Genomic DNA, 16011 nt, shown 5'->3' with positions numbered 1-16011 from the left:
AAACGAATTATCGTCATTATTTTATAATAAATAAAGAATCACGTAATGCGTAAGAAACCCGAATGACTGAACTCTCAAGACTCCTCACAAAACACAATTACGAAGTCGAGAACACCCGAGTTCAAAATGGCACAAGTAAACTAGCTGAAAGCGGCCACACAATGACCCAGTTTGCTTACATTGAGATTGGGTTTTTTTTTTTTTTTTAAGAAAAACGCCTTTTTAAAAAAACATGAGAAAATTGTAACGAAAAGGGACGATGAAGAAACTAGGTTCTCCAACAGCCGATTGAACACATAATTTCTCAAAATATTGCACATCTAAATCTAAAATAGATAAAAATTCGGCGTTGAACAAAATCAGAATTGAGAATGTGAAGGAAAGGAGAGTGGACCGATGAAAATGCCTTGAGAAGTACAAATTTTCTGAAATTGGAATCAATGAGAGGATATTCAAGCGTCAGAGCTTCCAAAGTTGCCATCTCTTTGTATTTCCAGGTTACCGTCGCCATTTATGGACTTTTGGTTTTATAATTTTTTTTAGAAAAAAACAAATTAAATTTTGAGTTAGTCCAAAAATTAATATTTACTCCATTATATTTGATTTTTTTTATAATCTTCGTTTTTTTTTTGGATTATAGAACGTTGATGTAACGTTGTGTTGATGTAACGTTGACATGACTATTATCACATTATCACTAAATATAAAAGATTAAAAATAAAATTTGATAAAATGAAAAACCGAAATCATTGGGACTGTTGTATATGCCATTTGTATAATTTGACATATATTGTCAATACTCAATCGAAATACATTTTTTTTCAACGATACTTTATCCTACGTAAGTTGATGAATTTCAAATGTATTTTTGTTTTTTAGATAAATAAGATCACAAAATTTAAATTCACACATTACATGTGTTTATATAATATTTCATGTTAATTATAATAGATTTCAAATTCACCAGTAATGTTGTCACCTGAAATTCATTGTATTTTGTATTACTAATTTATAAAATTTAGATTATGAATTTAAAATTTGATCTATTATTTTATAATCGAAATTCATATTTCTCAAATCCATATTTCCCAAAAGCACATTTCCCCTTTTTTGGTTTCTCTCTTGCATGCGTATTTATTTGTAAAGAAGTGAAAATATAAATTTATTCACAGAAACCATTCATATTTTTATAAAACAATGAATGAAACGACTTTTGTTTTAAAAAATAATGATATATGTATACAATTTATTTTAATGTTTTCTAAGAACTCTCATAATTTACATTTAAAATTATTCTAGTTTTGATGTTTGATGTAATTAAATTATTCGAAAACTATTAAATAAATAATAAGTAATTTTTTATGACTATTCATTAATGAACTATTTAGTTATATCATTTTTATATGCATATCTATACACACACGATATCTTTTTCCTTAAATTAATCTCAAATTAATTACAAATAATTATTCGAATCTATATTATTATAAATTGGTATTAATGAAATATATAACAGCAAAAATTTAGATTGCCGCATAAGTGATAATCTGAGTTTGTCTATTCGTAAAATAATAATAACATAATAAATTTTAGAATAATTCATTTTATTTCATGCAATTGGATTAACTACCTAACTTGTACCAGTGCTTGGTGATTTAATTGTTTCTAATTCTCGCATCCACGCTCAAATCCTGTCAGTAGTGCGATCAGTTATATTATATTTTTGTAGTCTGAAACAATAACATTTGTACTCTAAAAAAATAATATAAAAATAATTTTAATAGATAAAAAGAAATTTAAATTAATTTAAAAGACATTAATAAGATTTAAATATTCATAACAAAGTTTATTTTAGGAAAATAAAATGTTAAACATGAGGGTTAGAGATATGTAAATTTTGTTTGGTTTCAATCAACCGCAAAAGCCAATAGATGCTTATTAATAAACCACAGTGCACACAAATGTAAAAATTATGGTAGAAATAAATAATTATTATTTTAAAACTTATAACATAACCAAAAAAACCATGATAAAAGCCAGAAATGGAAAGGAAACAAAATAATAAATTGTTCCACTTCTTGGTAATAGAATTATTGCTGAAACGGATTAAATTATTGATGAATTTAATTCGGCGGAGGGAAGAAGATCTCTTCGGCCTTTCTCTTTGAGGTAAACTTTTGCTCCACATCCGCTGGTACATTGAAAGATGCCTGCAACACTTGAGGAGACAACGCCTTCCAAACTGAGGTCCTCCCAGCCAGATGAGTGAATATTGGGCTGCAAATTCAAACACACAAAAATCCATGACTTATAGTTCATATTAAAAAGAGGGTTCGAGACCCGATGGGGTATATGAAGTTATATTTAGTGAAAAGATTATAATTTGAAACTAAATAAATTGAAGTAACAAACACTTACTTGGGAGTTGTTATGATAGAGAACCAATCCATGCCCTCAGGATCAGAGATCTTGGACACGACGAAGAACCTAGGAACAATGAAAAGATTGCCAGCTTTAATTGTTGTCTCCAAGACCCTCTTCCCATCAACTCCGACCACCTGAACCCTTCCACTTCCCCTCACAATGTAAGTAACCTGCAACGCAGAATCACAGGAAAACCCTGGGGAACACATAGCGTTGCCATTCAGCCGAACAAGGTCCGCGCCGAGCCCGACTTCCCCAACCAACGGCAAGTTCTTCGTGTTAAGAACCACAACTTTACCTCCGTTCTTGATATCGACATCCAATGGAGCTTCCTCGCAGTTCAAAGCCATGCCCTTGTAGTGTTCTTTCTTTGGTTCGGGCATCTTGAATCCGGGGTCGAGCTTTACAATGCCCGTACCAGATTGTGTGCCGACTAGGGTTTTGACGGTGGCTTCATCCAAGTCCCATGCACGGCCCACGAACTCGGTGGAGAACCCGGTGAAAATGCCTTTAGGGCCGGTGAGGAAGAAGTCGGTGAAGGAGCCGGACTTATGGGCGGTCGAGGTGTCTCCGAGGAAGAGGATTACGAGTTCGGGGTCTTGTTTGTTGTACCACCATGTGACGACGCCAAAGGGGAGTGCTAAGGCGTCGCCTTTCTTGATTGCGAGAACTTTCTCTTCTTTTTCGGGGAGAACAATTCCAGCGACTCCACTACCTTACATATATATATATATGTCACAATTCAGAGGGGAAACATATTAGTTTAGATTGAGATTTCAGAGGACAAGATTACAACTAATTAATATTTAAAAATCGATTTTTTTAAAATCCTAATCTAAGGGTGAGGAGGACTCGAACTCGAGTCTATACACGAGGAAATCTTAGGTGAGATCATTGGGCCAAGAGCGGGGTCTCATTTAAAAATCGAATTTTAAGATATCATAACTTACATAAATTGGACGAGTTGACAGTTACAAATATATCAACTACTTGGCAACCAAAAAAAATGATTTTATTTGAAAGATATTTTAAAATAAGAGTTGGAGATACACCGGATCTATATTAATCATGAAAAATGATATTTTTGTCATAAAAAATAAATTTTTTTATGAGTTAATCGGATCGTGTCATATATCAATTTCTTAATTGACGAGACGGTTTCTTAAAAAAATTTATGTTAAAATAATTAGTAGCCCACAATATATATCTCTATACAATCAGAAATATTTATATTATTTGACAACTTTTAAAACGTTGTATTTTCAAATAAAAATAAAGCAAAAAATTAGTACAAAATTTGAATTGCTTGAAATTCCACAAACGATAATGGATGCACCGATTTATTATATACAATAAAATTTAGTTTAGAAATTTTTTTAAAAAGTAATTAGAATATGTGCGTGCATTTATCAAAAAAATGTTTGGAGAAAAGCAATGATAAAACTATGTTTCATCAAATGTTTTCTATTTAGGTTCAATTGAAGAATTGTTTTTTCATAATTAATGTTTCTATTCGTAAAATTAAATTGGAAAAGTGTGATTTCATTCATATACCAATAATATACGCATGCAAAAGCAAACATTAAACAATTTTTTTAATAAATTTTTTCGAATGATTATTTATGATACCTTGAAGAACATACGCAACCTTGGCAGAGTCGGAATAGCGAGGCATAGCGAGGCCATTCTTCTCAAGAGCAAGCTTGGCGGCGCCGATGTTTCCCTCACGCAGCATCGGCAGCTCGTTGGGGCACCACGCATAGTACGCGCCACCGTCTCCGCCGTACACCTTCTTCGCCAACTTTGGTGACAAATCAATCTCCATATCTTCTTCTTTTTTTTAAAGCAGAGAACGAATGAATGTGTACTGTTTTTTAACGTGGATTGGAGTACGGGTATGGGTTGATATTTATAGAGGGAATTGAACGAAATGGCGAAATCCTAGTCAAATTCAGATTTTGCGGATAATATTATAATCTTAACAGAAAGATTTTCTTTTAATTCAAGGATGACGTAAATGTAACTATTTAATTAGGCTAAATATAAATGTAAATTAAAAATATGCTTTCATAAATTATTTAGTAATTAATTTATATTAGGCAAAAACTTGTGTGAGACGGTCTCACGAGTCATATTTTGTGAGACGGATCTTTTATTTAGGTCATCCATGAAAAAGTATTACTTTTTATGCTAAGAGTATTACTTTTTATTGTGAATATCGATAAGGTTGACCCGTCTCACAGATAAAGATTCGTGAGACCGTCTCACAATAGACTTACTCTATATATTAATATATGAATTATAAATAATACTTATATGAAATAATATAATAGGTGAGATGAGTAGTTTTGGTAGTTTGAGTTAAAAAAAAATTATACCAACTAAAAAAGATTAAAAATACCAACTAAAAAAGATTAAAAATCATCCATGTTTAATAATTAAAATGGTCCCATATATTTATTATGATTGGTAAAATTTCTTGTAAACATTTGATAGAGTATATTTAAATAATAATAATTAAGCTTATCTAATGTTGATATTTTTTTATTTGAAAATAAAAATTTTCTTTGGAAATATTATAAATAGTTACTTAAATATTGTAAATAGAATAATTGAAAAATTAATGAATTTGAGTGCATTGCATTTTTCCAGTATCATATTATAGACAAAAAAATAAATAAAATTTAACTACATGTAATTAAAAAAATCTTGTACGGATGAAATAAGATCTAGACAATGAAATCTTATAAAGGTAATATTTTATTTTTATAAATGTTATGTTAGTAGGTATGTTTTGAAACAGTTCACGGATCTTTATCTCCAATCAATCATGTTCATATTTACAATAATAAATCATATTTTTGACATAAAAAAAATATTTTTCATATGTTATCCAAATAGAATACCCGTCTAACAAAAATAAATCGTGAGACCGTCTCGTACAAGTTTTGTGATATTGAATAGATCTCATGTGAGACGCTCTCGTGAATATATTTTCGTAAGACATGTCATCTCGATCCATACTTAAAGAGAAAAGTAATAATTTTGACATAAAAATAATAATTTTTTATGAATTGAATCGGATATCACAAAATTAATATGTGAAACAATCTATCTATCTTTTAAATTTGTTACCATCCAACGATATAATTTATTTTTACTGTAATCGCAGATGTTGCTAATGTTTAGCATGGATTTTATGTTATATTCCTTTAGAAAATAAAAAATCACTACTTTTATTGGCACACTAATTTTATTTATTTTTTTCCATAAAATTTTATACACGCCCGTATATTATAATCCTAGCCTATTAGAAATTTTCCCCAAATAGGATTTTAATTACTAGACTGTATCGTTTAAAATTCTTCAAAAGATCACATGATAGATTAAACTGATGAATTCATAGAACTTTAACCATGTGTTTAAATTGATGGATTTCAAATCTATTAAAATTCATAGATTTCAAATATATTCAAATATATTTTTATTGTTTGGGGAAGTAATACAATAAACTCAAAATCTATCTCTTACAAGTTTATATAATATTCATATTAATTAAGATGAATTTCAAGTTCACTCAATCATTCCACTATGTACTAATAATGTATAAACAAGTAGAGTATCTCTTGTGAGACGGTCTCACGAATCTTTATATGTGAGACGGGTCAACCCTACCGATATTCACAATAAAAAGTAATATTCTTAGTATAAAAATCAATACTTTTTCATGGATGACCCAAATAAGAGATCCGTCTCACAAAATACAACTTGTGAGACCATCTCACACAAATTTTTGCCAAACAAGTAAAATTTAAATTTAAGATTTGATCTATTATATCAGCCCCAATTATAGCAAACGGAATTTAAAAGAGTAGCCCACTTAATACTACCAGGCCTTCTTAGCAGCTAACTAACATGGCTGGCCCAGTTCTTAGCACCTTTATTTTAAGAGATTGAAACTCTCTCAACTTGAAGAAACTATTTTATTATTTATATAACTCAATCAATTATGTCCTGCATATTGGAAACGTCGATCCTAGCAGTGTGGGTAGTGTTGCATCTGAAATCCTACCAGTCTCGTGTGGTAAAACTTGGGTCATTGATGTCAGTTATCGGTGCGGGATATTTTTCGATTAGAGTTACATGAAGTTATTGAGCATAATAGTCATCCATATGCTTATAGATTGTCTACTATACTGTAACTAAACTGAATTTAAAATGAGGATTGATTGAAAAAAATTAACCTTAACTTATCCAAAATTCAAATCAACTACACTGAAAGAGAATTAAAATTTCAAGCCCTGGTCCAATTGAGACCAAAATCAAACTACAGTATTTACATCAATCCCCACCTAAATGTACAAAAATTGTTGAAGAACATGAATCCCAACTTAATATAGCCTTTGTCTCTTACCAAAAGGGACACAGGCACTAGCATTTAACCCAGAAGGCATTGGAGAACCATTACTCAGACATGATCCGGACGCTAGATTTGCAAAATTCAACATGGGTGCTGAAAAAACTTGGGACGACCCACAAGACATCTGTGCGTAAGGCTGAAGATTTAGCAATCTTTGAGGCAAACGTGCTGAATTAGGTGGCGGTTTCTGAGCAAAAATATCGGTGTCACATCCTTTGATCGACACCGGAGGAATGTGAGCCGGATGAAGCTGTGGAGGATTCCGCCACCTAGGCAGCGGCCCAGCCATGAAAAGCGTGTGAAGAAGTGGCCCGGCATCAAGAACAGCCTGCAGAAACTTCCCTTGCTGAGGCAAAGGTCTTCCCCTCACAAGATTGTCTATTGCAAACGAGCCTTCGTCGAACCTCGGCATAACCTCGGACGTCACACGGCTGTTGGAAATAGTTACATTTGGTTCTTGGACCAAAGGGTGGTTGCTAACGACAAAGTTGATGTTTGAGAATTCAGGAGACGGGATGGAATCAAAAAGGCAGTCCACAGGGGAGGAACCGTGTGAGTGGTAGTTGTATGTTTCTGAGAGGCTATTGGATTCTGTTACGCTTGAATTGGCTTTTGCTGCAGGTTTTTTGACAGGGCTATCAACATGAAAATGGGGGAAGGATGGTATGTTCTTTTCTGTGGTGTTGAGAAGGTTTTGGAGTTGATTCTTGGCTTCATCTCTTTCTTTTAAGGCAAAGTTTAGCAAGTATTTTAACTCATTGTTCTTCCTTACTTCCTCCTTTGCTTCGGCCTTCAACTTTTCGAGTTCGAGGGACGTCACAAGAAGCTTCAGTCCCAGTTGCTCTGCCTCATGATACTGCATAGTAAGAGAATTTCTTGTTAGAAAGAAGAAAAGAACGCGTAATTCCCAAAAAAACCATAAAGTCAGAAACATTAAGTTTCAGGAATATAATCCTGACAATATAAACTAGAAATTTCACCAAGGGACCGACAAAAAACTGTGACCATTTGATACCTATCATAAAAAGACAGAGCATCAAGCGTGGAGTGGATCCCAAAATTGATAACAAGTTTGTTCAGTGAATCATCGACAAATTTTTCAAAGTAGAACAAAAAGATTCTAACTTTACCAAAAAACCATTCAAATCTCTACATATATAAAGAAAACACTGGCACAAGATCTGCACTAACACTGACACAGAATACAGGGGTGGTTTTCTCCACCAAACAACAGTCTCGATTAAAACGGGACTCAAGGAGGAATTTCGAGTCTAAAGCCAATTCTTCACAGCGAAATCTTAGACTAAATGTCATTCAGTGCAAAAACAAAAACTATAACTTGGAAATGGGACTCAATTCCAGGAATAAAAAAAACAAGAAACAAAGTGTAATTTTAAGAGGGTCACCTCTTCGTATCCCCATAAATTAGCCATATCTCCCATCGCCATTCTTTGTGAAATGATATGTTCTTGAATAACAGTGAGAAAGAAAAAGGAAATCTTTTTGTAGAAAAGGGAGTTATGAGTGAGAAGAATTTGAGGCTTATATAGAGCGGAAAGTTTAATAAAAGACAGAGAATCAGCAACCTTAGAACAAAACAAAGGTTTTTGAAAAATATTATTACTGTGAAATTAAATTAAATTATCACAAGAAAGCCACGAAACAAACCATTTCACATTTGAATATTTTGGAAGATTAAAAAAAAAAAAATGATATGGAATCCATAAAACTTTCTAAAATAAATAATGGAAACCCCATGGCTCACTTTCCTCTGAATTCTCAAAGGAAGAAATTGAATTTTCCCTCGTTTTAGGAACCTTGTCTTCTGTTACTACTTATATCAATTTATTGTGCAATTATTTAATTTTATATTCAATATGAATAGCTAAATAATATTATGAACTATCTATCAATAAATTTTTTTTAATCAATAATAATTATGTCTGCATTTATAAAAAATATATATATATATATATTAATATTAGATTAAAAAATTAAATTTATATTTTAATATGAAAAAACATAGGCTCATACGTTTTTAATTAAGGTAATTATACATAGTGTTAATGGGGAATTAAACAATCAAAATTTAAAAAATAAGAATCCAAGATCAACTTAAATTAAATATAGAAGAGATCGAGTTTACTTATTTTCAAATTCATTGCTTTGGAAACTTATATACCAATATTAATTTTGGAAGCTTAAACTCATAATTAAAAAAAAATTATAGTTCTCATTTCTATCTTAGTCAATTGCTAAATCCAATTAGGTTTTCCATAATTATTACCTTGACATTAGCCTTTCCATTTATTGTGTGTCCTAGAGAAGTGCGAATTTGATATTAAGTAAGGTAATTTTGACAGTTCAAAATTTCTTTGGCTCCAAAAAGTGAGCTAAATCAGTAGATATAGATTAGATTAATGTTTTCTTTTTTGGAGGGGGATTTTGAATTAAAAATAACGTAAGTTAATTTTTGGAAATGTCACACAATTTGTGTGAACCTGGATAATTAATACTAATATAGACCAGGACATTTAATTTCTGTAAATGAGAAAGTTAAACAGTAAATTCCTTGTTTATCCCCATAACTTGTAAACCCAAAAAAAAAATTCTATATTATATAATAAGTCATATTTTTTTTTAAAAAAAATTTGAAAGTAGATTTAAAATAAATGATATGATTAGAGACAAAGATTTATTATTTACACTTGTTACAGTATACTTACTTTTAAAACGTTGTGGGATATGTATCAGCTATCAATCAATTGTACTAACAGATTACATTATGTTGTTTATGTCACTTTCGATATGCTCGAGTATAAATTTCGTGAATCTGCTCAAAATTATGCAAATAATTTGATTCAAATGGTATAACAATGGTCGATGTCGTGTGATTCATCTGATTTTAAGATCTAAGTTGGGGATAAGATCTTTAGTTCGAAACTCGACAGTAACAAAACTTCTTCAGTAAATGTGAATATTATTGTAGTTAAATTTCATCTTGCACAGAAATCTTTAGCTTTGAACCCAAAATCAATGCCTAATCAAACTATATTCTATCACTCTATACTCTAAGTACTTTTGGAAGATGCCGTTACAGTTTATTTACTTTTATGCATACACCTCAATCAGTAGTGAACTTCAATAAAAATGTCTAATATAAGTTTCACAAAATTGTTTGTGTAAGAGACAATCTCACGAATCAATTTTATGAGACATATCTTCTACTCGGCCTAACTGATGAAAATTATTAACTTTTAAACAAAAAAATATTATTTTTCATGATAGATATAGATCGAGTCGACCCGTATAATGAAAATATACAGGTGATACTGTATCACAGTAGATATATTATATAAGTTTTATCACTACTCAACGAAGTAATATCATATTTGATGTTAATATTTAACGACATAATATTCTGTCACCAAATATATGTGACAAGCAGTTTGATTATGTTGCAATTTAACGATGAAATCAAGTTTCACTCGTTATATTGGTCTGTGACGCTAAATACTTTGATAGTCACTATTCTGTCGCTAAAACCTTTCCATCGTTATTTGCATTTTTTGTGGTGACACTATATTTTCATGAAATGTAAAATAGAATTAAATTTCCCTGATTTATCCTGTTTGAAAATTCTAGCTAACTTTTATAAATAAAAATCATGTCATTTTATCGATTCGTTTAAAAGTCATATATGAGTATACATTCTCTAAGATAAAATAATTACATTTTTTTATATGATGAAAATGACCGTAAAATATTTATATTCATCCGTGTATCCCTAAATCCTGCAAAATAATCTCAACAAAACCAGGATCCGAAAAGATCACTCTTTTCTTGACTTTAAAATTTTTTTTTATATATATATAAACTGATTTCATATATTTAAGCAACGGGCTTATGGTTTTAAGCATGAAAATTAGAATTATTAGGATGATATTCATAGTGATATATTGAATCTCCTCACTTTTCAAAGCTTTAAGATTTTTCCGCATCAATTTAATATTCTTTAAAAAATATATAAACAAATTAAATTTTAATTTTTCACAGTAATTGTACCCCTGGTAATAATTTTAGTGTTAAAAAATTATAGAATAGAAGATAAGGGGTAAAAGGACCAAAATATGACAAGAAACTGAACGTGGGTGAGGTATTCCATTCCAATGGATAATAGCATTACAAATTTATTAATCCCCGACAAGCCACATCCTTAGATTTTGAACCATTACATTTTATATATGTAAAACTTTATACATAAATAACCATTTATTTGGAAGTAAAAAATTTCAAGCCTATTAGACACCAAAATCTCAAATTCAGACAAGATCTCGAATTTGAGATCAATCGTAAAAAATCTCCTCCCGCAACCAAAAAAACCACAAATTTTTCATTCTTATCCATTTTATATTAATATATTTTCTTTTGAAAAATAATTTAATTACACATATTTATTAAATAGCTTTCGATGTTCACTTATGACTAAAAATGTGGTTAGTTTTGAATATGGTTTCGGTGGCAAGAATGTGATAGTGCAAGAAAATGGACAATATTAAGGGTTGATTAAATTATTTGTAAGAAGAGGACAAAGTTTAATACACATATTTTAATGAACACAAAGTATGTAGGTTTGAATATATGTGTATACAATGTATCTAGTCTCGTGCTAATTAGTTTTTCAATATATAGCTGTTGAAGCAACGCGCTTTCAAACATGAACATTTTGCATATACGTACATAGTAAACGCATTATAATTCCCCCACCTCCAAAGCTTTCCCAAAAAGTTAGAAGTTAAATAAATAAAAAGTGTAAAAAGTTTGAATGAATCAATTTTTTTGGATATAAAATTTTGACATGTTCAATGGTCTCGCGAATTATGTGAGACGGCTCGATCCGATTAGTATCTTCAGTGAAAAATAATATTTTTGACAAAAAAATAATATTTTCGGTGAAATCAACATATATTACACAATGTTTGTTCATAATGTAACCAACTAAAAAAAATGATACTTTTTGCAGTGAAAATAATATTTCATGGATCGAATCAGATTCACATGAGTTTTGATGAAGTGATTAGATATGTAACTAGCTGTAAGTCCGATCTTAAACAAGATATGTTCATCATTATGTATGACAATGAAGCGAATTTGGCTGTAAGTCCGATCTTAAACAAGATATGTTCATCATTATGTATGACAATGAAGCGAATTTGGCCAAATTCGGGACTCGTCCCATCTCACTTCCGACCCGCCTTGCCTCGTGATCCTTGACCTATCAAATTATATTATTTTTATATTTTATAAAATTAAAAATTAAAAAAATTTAAAAATAAATAAATCATTAAAGTTCCTTTTCAACTATATATTAATAATATTTAATAACAAAAAAATATTATTGCAATTTAAAATCAATCAATTTAATATTCAATTGATAATTATTTAATATATTTTATATTAAACATATTATAATATAATAAAATTATTTCAATCTTAAAATATTATAAAATAAAATTATGAATAAAGTTTTTATTATTCAATATATATATACATACACACACACACATAAATATATGTATATATAGGCATAAATGACCGGAGGAGTCAACTAAACCCGAGATCTGCCTCGAACCCGCTTGTAGACCTGTTTCACCGGGTCTAATCCACACCGAACGACAGGTTTAATACGCGGACATCCCTATTCATTATATCTTAGGAAATGTTTTTATTATCATCAGATTTAAAAAGGCGACAAATTATCCGTGACCATTATATAAATACTTGAAAACGCGCATTCTCTATACAAGGCAATTAAAAAATTTGTGTGTTTTCCTCAAGCACAATTTGACAAAACTTGCATTCATCCGTGGAATATCCGTTACCTAAAATATCATATTGCACCCTAAAATATCTATAATTTATTCACCATTATTGGAACTGAACAACTTAGTTAAAAAATTCCTTGCATTCATTAGGTTTTTGTAGCACTGGAGCGATAGGCACTTAGCTTTTTAACTTTTCTCTTTATAGAATGGATTCATTAAAGATCCTTTGAAGCGCAACGAATAAAGCAACGGTCTGAAAAAGCAGAAGCAACCTTTACCATTTTCCACTTAAAAGTCCCAAACGGGTAACGACTTTAACTGTTTCTCTTACAATGTGCAGGGATCACACTATTTGATATCTAAATTAGTTCTATTTTCGATGTGTTTGTATACGATGATCGGTCGATCATTTCAACTGTAAAATAAAAAATATTGACGGATCTTACATTTTTTATTTTCAAGTGAGATGATGGTCGATCATCTTATACAAAACAAAAATCGAAAGTAAATCTCTCTGTGTAACATAGACTCACATTTATTTTTTGGATAATTAAGATATATTTTGATAAATATTTTATTATAAGAATATATCCTCCAGTCACCTCCTAGAATAGAAAAAAGATCCACACAACCACACACAATCCATAAAAAAAAATATATAAAGCATAATATATAGTTTTTAATCAATTATTTATCGGGACAAATATAATATACATATCTAAGAATGAGGGAAAAAACTATAAAGCAGGCACTAAATTATTAATATGTTGCGCGGCGGCACATGGTAAGTTAGGTATTTAAGTCATGTGCGCAGCCGCTCGTGCAATGACACGTGTCCATCACACGGAGCTTTGTGAGGCTTGCGTGTACGCGTCTCTTTCTTTGACACTTGGTGCATGGACCGTGTCCAGTGGCACATGCTACCTCCTCTATTATTATTATTATTATAAAAATCAAATAAATATTAAATAATAATGATAGGCTGCACATGCTAACAACATAGGATCATTTGCATTTGGACAACGGCGGCTGACGTATATACGGCAAACGCTTGGATTACTAATGGGCTTGCTACACATTCTAACATATATTATCTGTTTGTTACTACTTACTATTTTGTACTTAGAAAATTGTTGAGGTACGCAGTTTCAGAGCTCGATTCGAGTTCGACGTAACTTCTACTTGATTGAACTTGATAAGTGATTTATTTATGTCCGAGTTTCGGGGGTTGAATATACGATAAGTTGTCATATATACTAGAATCTAGATGTTCTTTCTTAGAAAAAAATGTTTTGGCATATACTTGATTTTGAATTACCAGTCAAATACGGAAATACACATATGTTCCATTTAAGTTGATACCAGCAATAGAATTGAATGTCATGTCATTAATTAATTTTGCAGACAAGTTTGGTGAATGAGTAAGTGGCATGGCTGGCAACATTTACTCTATGTAAACCTGAAAGCCTTATACAGTTTGGCTACATTACCTAATTGAGAGACCAATTGGGATAAATCGATGGTCAAATATGGCCTTTTTGCATGATCATTACATGAAGAAAAGTGGTTCCAAAGCTTGGAAATCATATGTGATATCCTATGGATGAGCCCATCAAGATCCGACCCAAACTCTCGGCTCATATCTAGGGCCCACAGGTGAAAGACCCATGACAAGCCCATGTATTCTCCTATAAATACCAGGTTTGAGCGTATGATTATCCATTCACTATATTGTTTTCAGCAGCGCCCTTAGCTGCTCCCCCCACATATCCTCAGTATCTGACTTGAGCGTCGGAAGGGCTACGCCAGGACACCCTCATGGAACGGTCTTATTTGTGATTTCAGGCCCAGGGTAATTTTTAAGCCTGCTTCTGGACTATTGACACTTGCTGGAATCGAACCCTAAATTTTCCGTGAGTATCAATATGGAATTCATACTCGAAAATATGCTCCTTTTTAACCGGACATCCATGGTTTTTTATATTTCTAAACAATAAAATTAGGTTGGGCTTTGATTGATGGATTAATTTGATTTGAATGTAGTGATTTGGTTTGACAAGATGATCATTTCAAATGACATTCATCTTGGGTGTATTTGAAATTCACTGCAGTTGTTTTTTAAAATTACATGACTTAATATGAAGAAGATTTCAAATCCATTTCAATTTAATCCATCCAAGCAAGGCAACAAATTTGAAATCAATGACTTGAAATTAATTTTCTAAATCCATCGATCCAAACATAAAACTAATGTATCATCTCGAATTTAAATTTAATTTTTTTATTTCAAAGGAGACTCATTTTTTTTTTTGGGCATGTCCATTGAACTCTTACTACTACTGTACTACATATATATACATGCTGCGTGTTGTTTTTATTTGGAGAAGACAAGATCAGTGGAGAAATGAAGATTAGAACTTTCGATTATAGATAAAAATTCAACATAAATATCGAACCTCCCATGCATTATGATATAAATTATTGAAGGGTCACTCTATTTATATAATTAATAATCATAGAAATAAATGTATGCGAATTTGGCTTATTAATATCCATCTACTTGTAACATTTCGATGTCTAGTGACCTTCAAGTAAAATAAATTTGTTTTTTTTTTTTTCAAGTGGGCTTCATTTGGTTGTAAATGTCTGATATATGGGTTGATCGTGGATCTTAAAGGGAAATATATAAAGGTTAACGGGCAAGTTACTACCAAGTACTATTGGTTTGTTCCATATGATATCACGAGCAATTACTACGACTTTAGATTGAATACACCTCACCTAGTGTCAACAATTCATTAATAGAAACGCCGATATCAATTTTTTTTATTATCATATTGTTTTTTTTTATGCAAGTTAATCCAAAATTTGCAGATACAACTTGTTGATGTAGACGAATTTCCCCGATTCTTGAAATTTAAATTTATTGGTGGTATATTATTCGTATGATAATAATTGCTGTATATTTTTCCAAAACTAACAATATGATATCAATTGATTGCATTATTCCCACATTCGTTCTTTTTAATTATGCTTTTCTCCGTCCACGTTCTACATCTCCTGATTTTACTTTTTAGTTTGTACTTTTCAAGTTATCGTTGCTTGAGAATTAATGGAGAACGGGTCAAGTCAATCTTGAAAACTCGATCATCGAACCATCTTGAATTCCGGTTGAGTTATGTTTCCATGAATTTGACTACCCAATATATTGAACAAGATAGAATATGAACCCAGATATATATAAATACCTTTCTTATATTTTGGCTTTACAATGAATTAATTAGTCATACTTCTTGTCTCACGTGATAAAACTTAAAGATTTAAAATTAGTTTATAATACGC

The 16011-nt window shown here is 30.9% G+C and overlaps 2 protein-coding genes across 3 annotated transcripts; both read right to left on the bottom strand.

Moving 5' to 3' along the window:
• Window positions 1-1992: 1992 nt before the first annotated feature.
• LOC140972083 (13S globulin seed storage protein-like) lies at window positions 1993-4299 on the bottom strand. Its single transcript, XM_073434554.1, has 3 exons — window positions 4054-4299; window positions 2419-3139; window positions 1993-2277 (listed from the first exon to the last, which is right to left on the bottom strand). The coding sequence occupies exons 1-3, from the start codon at window positions 4247-4249 to the stop codon at window positions 2124-2126; spliced, it is 1071 nt and encodes a 356-aa protein (XP_073290655.1). The 5' UTR covers window positions 4250-4299; the 3' UTR covers window positions 1993-2123.
• Window positions 4300-6661: 2362 nt separating this feature from the next.
• LOC140972082 (uncharacterized) lies at window positions 6662-8615 on the bottom strand. Of its 2 annotated transcripts, none has more exons than XM_073434553.1 (2): window positions 8251-8615; window positions 6662-7700 (listed from the first exon to the last, which is right to left on the bottom strand). In XM_073434553.1, exons 1-2 carry the CDS (start codon window positions 8290-8292, stop codon window positions 6816-6818), a joined length of 927 nt encoding a protein of 308 aa, XP_073290654.1. In that variant the 5' UTR covers window positions 8293-8615; the 3' UTR covers window positions 6662-6815. The 2 variants fall into 2 exon arrangements, with proteins under 2 accessions (XP_073290654.1, XP_073290653.1); XM_073434552.1 differs by lacking the exon at window positions 8251-8615 and adding an exon at window positions 8036-8223.
• Window positions 8616-16011: the final 7396 nt, after the last annotated feature.

This window comes from Primulina huaijiensis, chromosome 3 (genome assembly GCF_012295235.1).
Source record: "Primulina huaijiensis isolate GDHJ02 chromosome 3, ASM1229523v2, whole genome shotgun sequence".
Taxonomy (NCBI): Eukaryota; Viridiplantae; Streptophyta; class Magnoliopsida; order Lamiales; family Gesneriaceae; genus Primulina; species Primulina huaijiensis.
The sequence above is the reverse complement of the archived record's forward strand: the minus strand, read 5'-3'. Positions and strand labels throughout refer to the sequence as shown.

Bases quoted from the DNA above. Each gene is read 5' to 3' on its own strand.
- LOC140972082 (XM_073434552.1), bottom strand. From the start codon at position 8,158: ATGACATTTAGTCTAAGATTTCGCTGTGAAGAATTGGCTTTAGACTCG. The intron at 7,701-8,035 runs GTTAGTGCAGAT...CTTACTATGCAG, and splicing joins CCCCTGTATTCTGTGTCAGT to TATCATGAGGCAGAGCAACT.
- LOC140972083 (XM_073434554.1), bottom strand. From the start codon at position 4,249: ATGGAGATTGATTTGTCACCAAAGTTGGCGAAGAAGGTGTACGGCGGA. The intron at 3,140-4,053 runs GTATCATAAATA...TATATATGTAAG, and splicing joins GGTTGCGTATGTTCTTCAAG to GTAGTGGAGTCGCTGGAATT. The intron at 2,278-2,418 runs GTAAGTGTTTGT...TTGAATTTGCAG, and splicing joins TCTATCATAACAACTCCCAA to CCCAATATTCACTCATCTGG.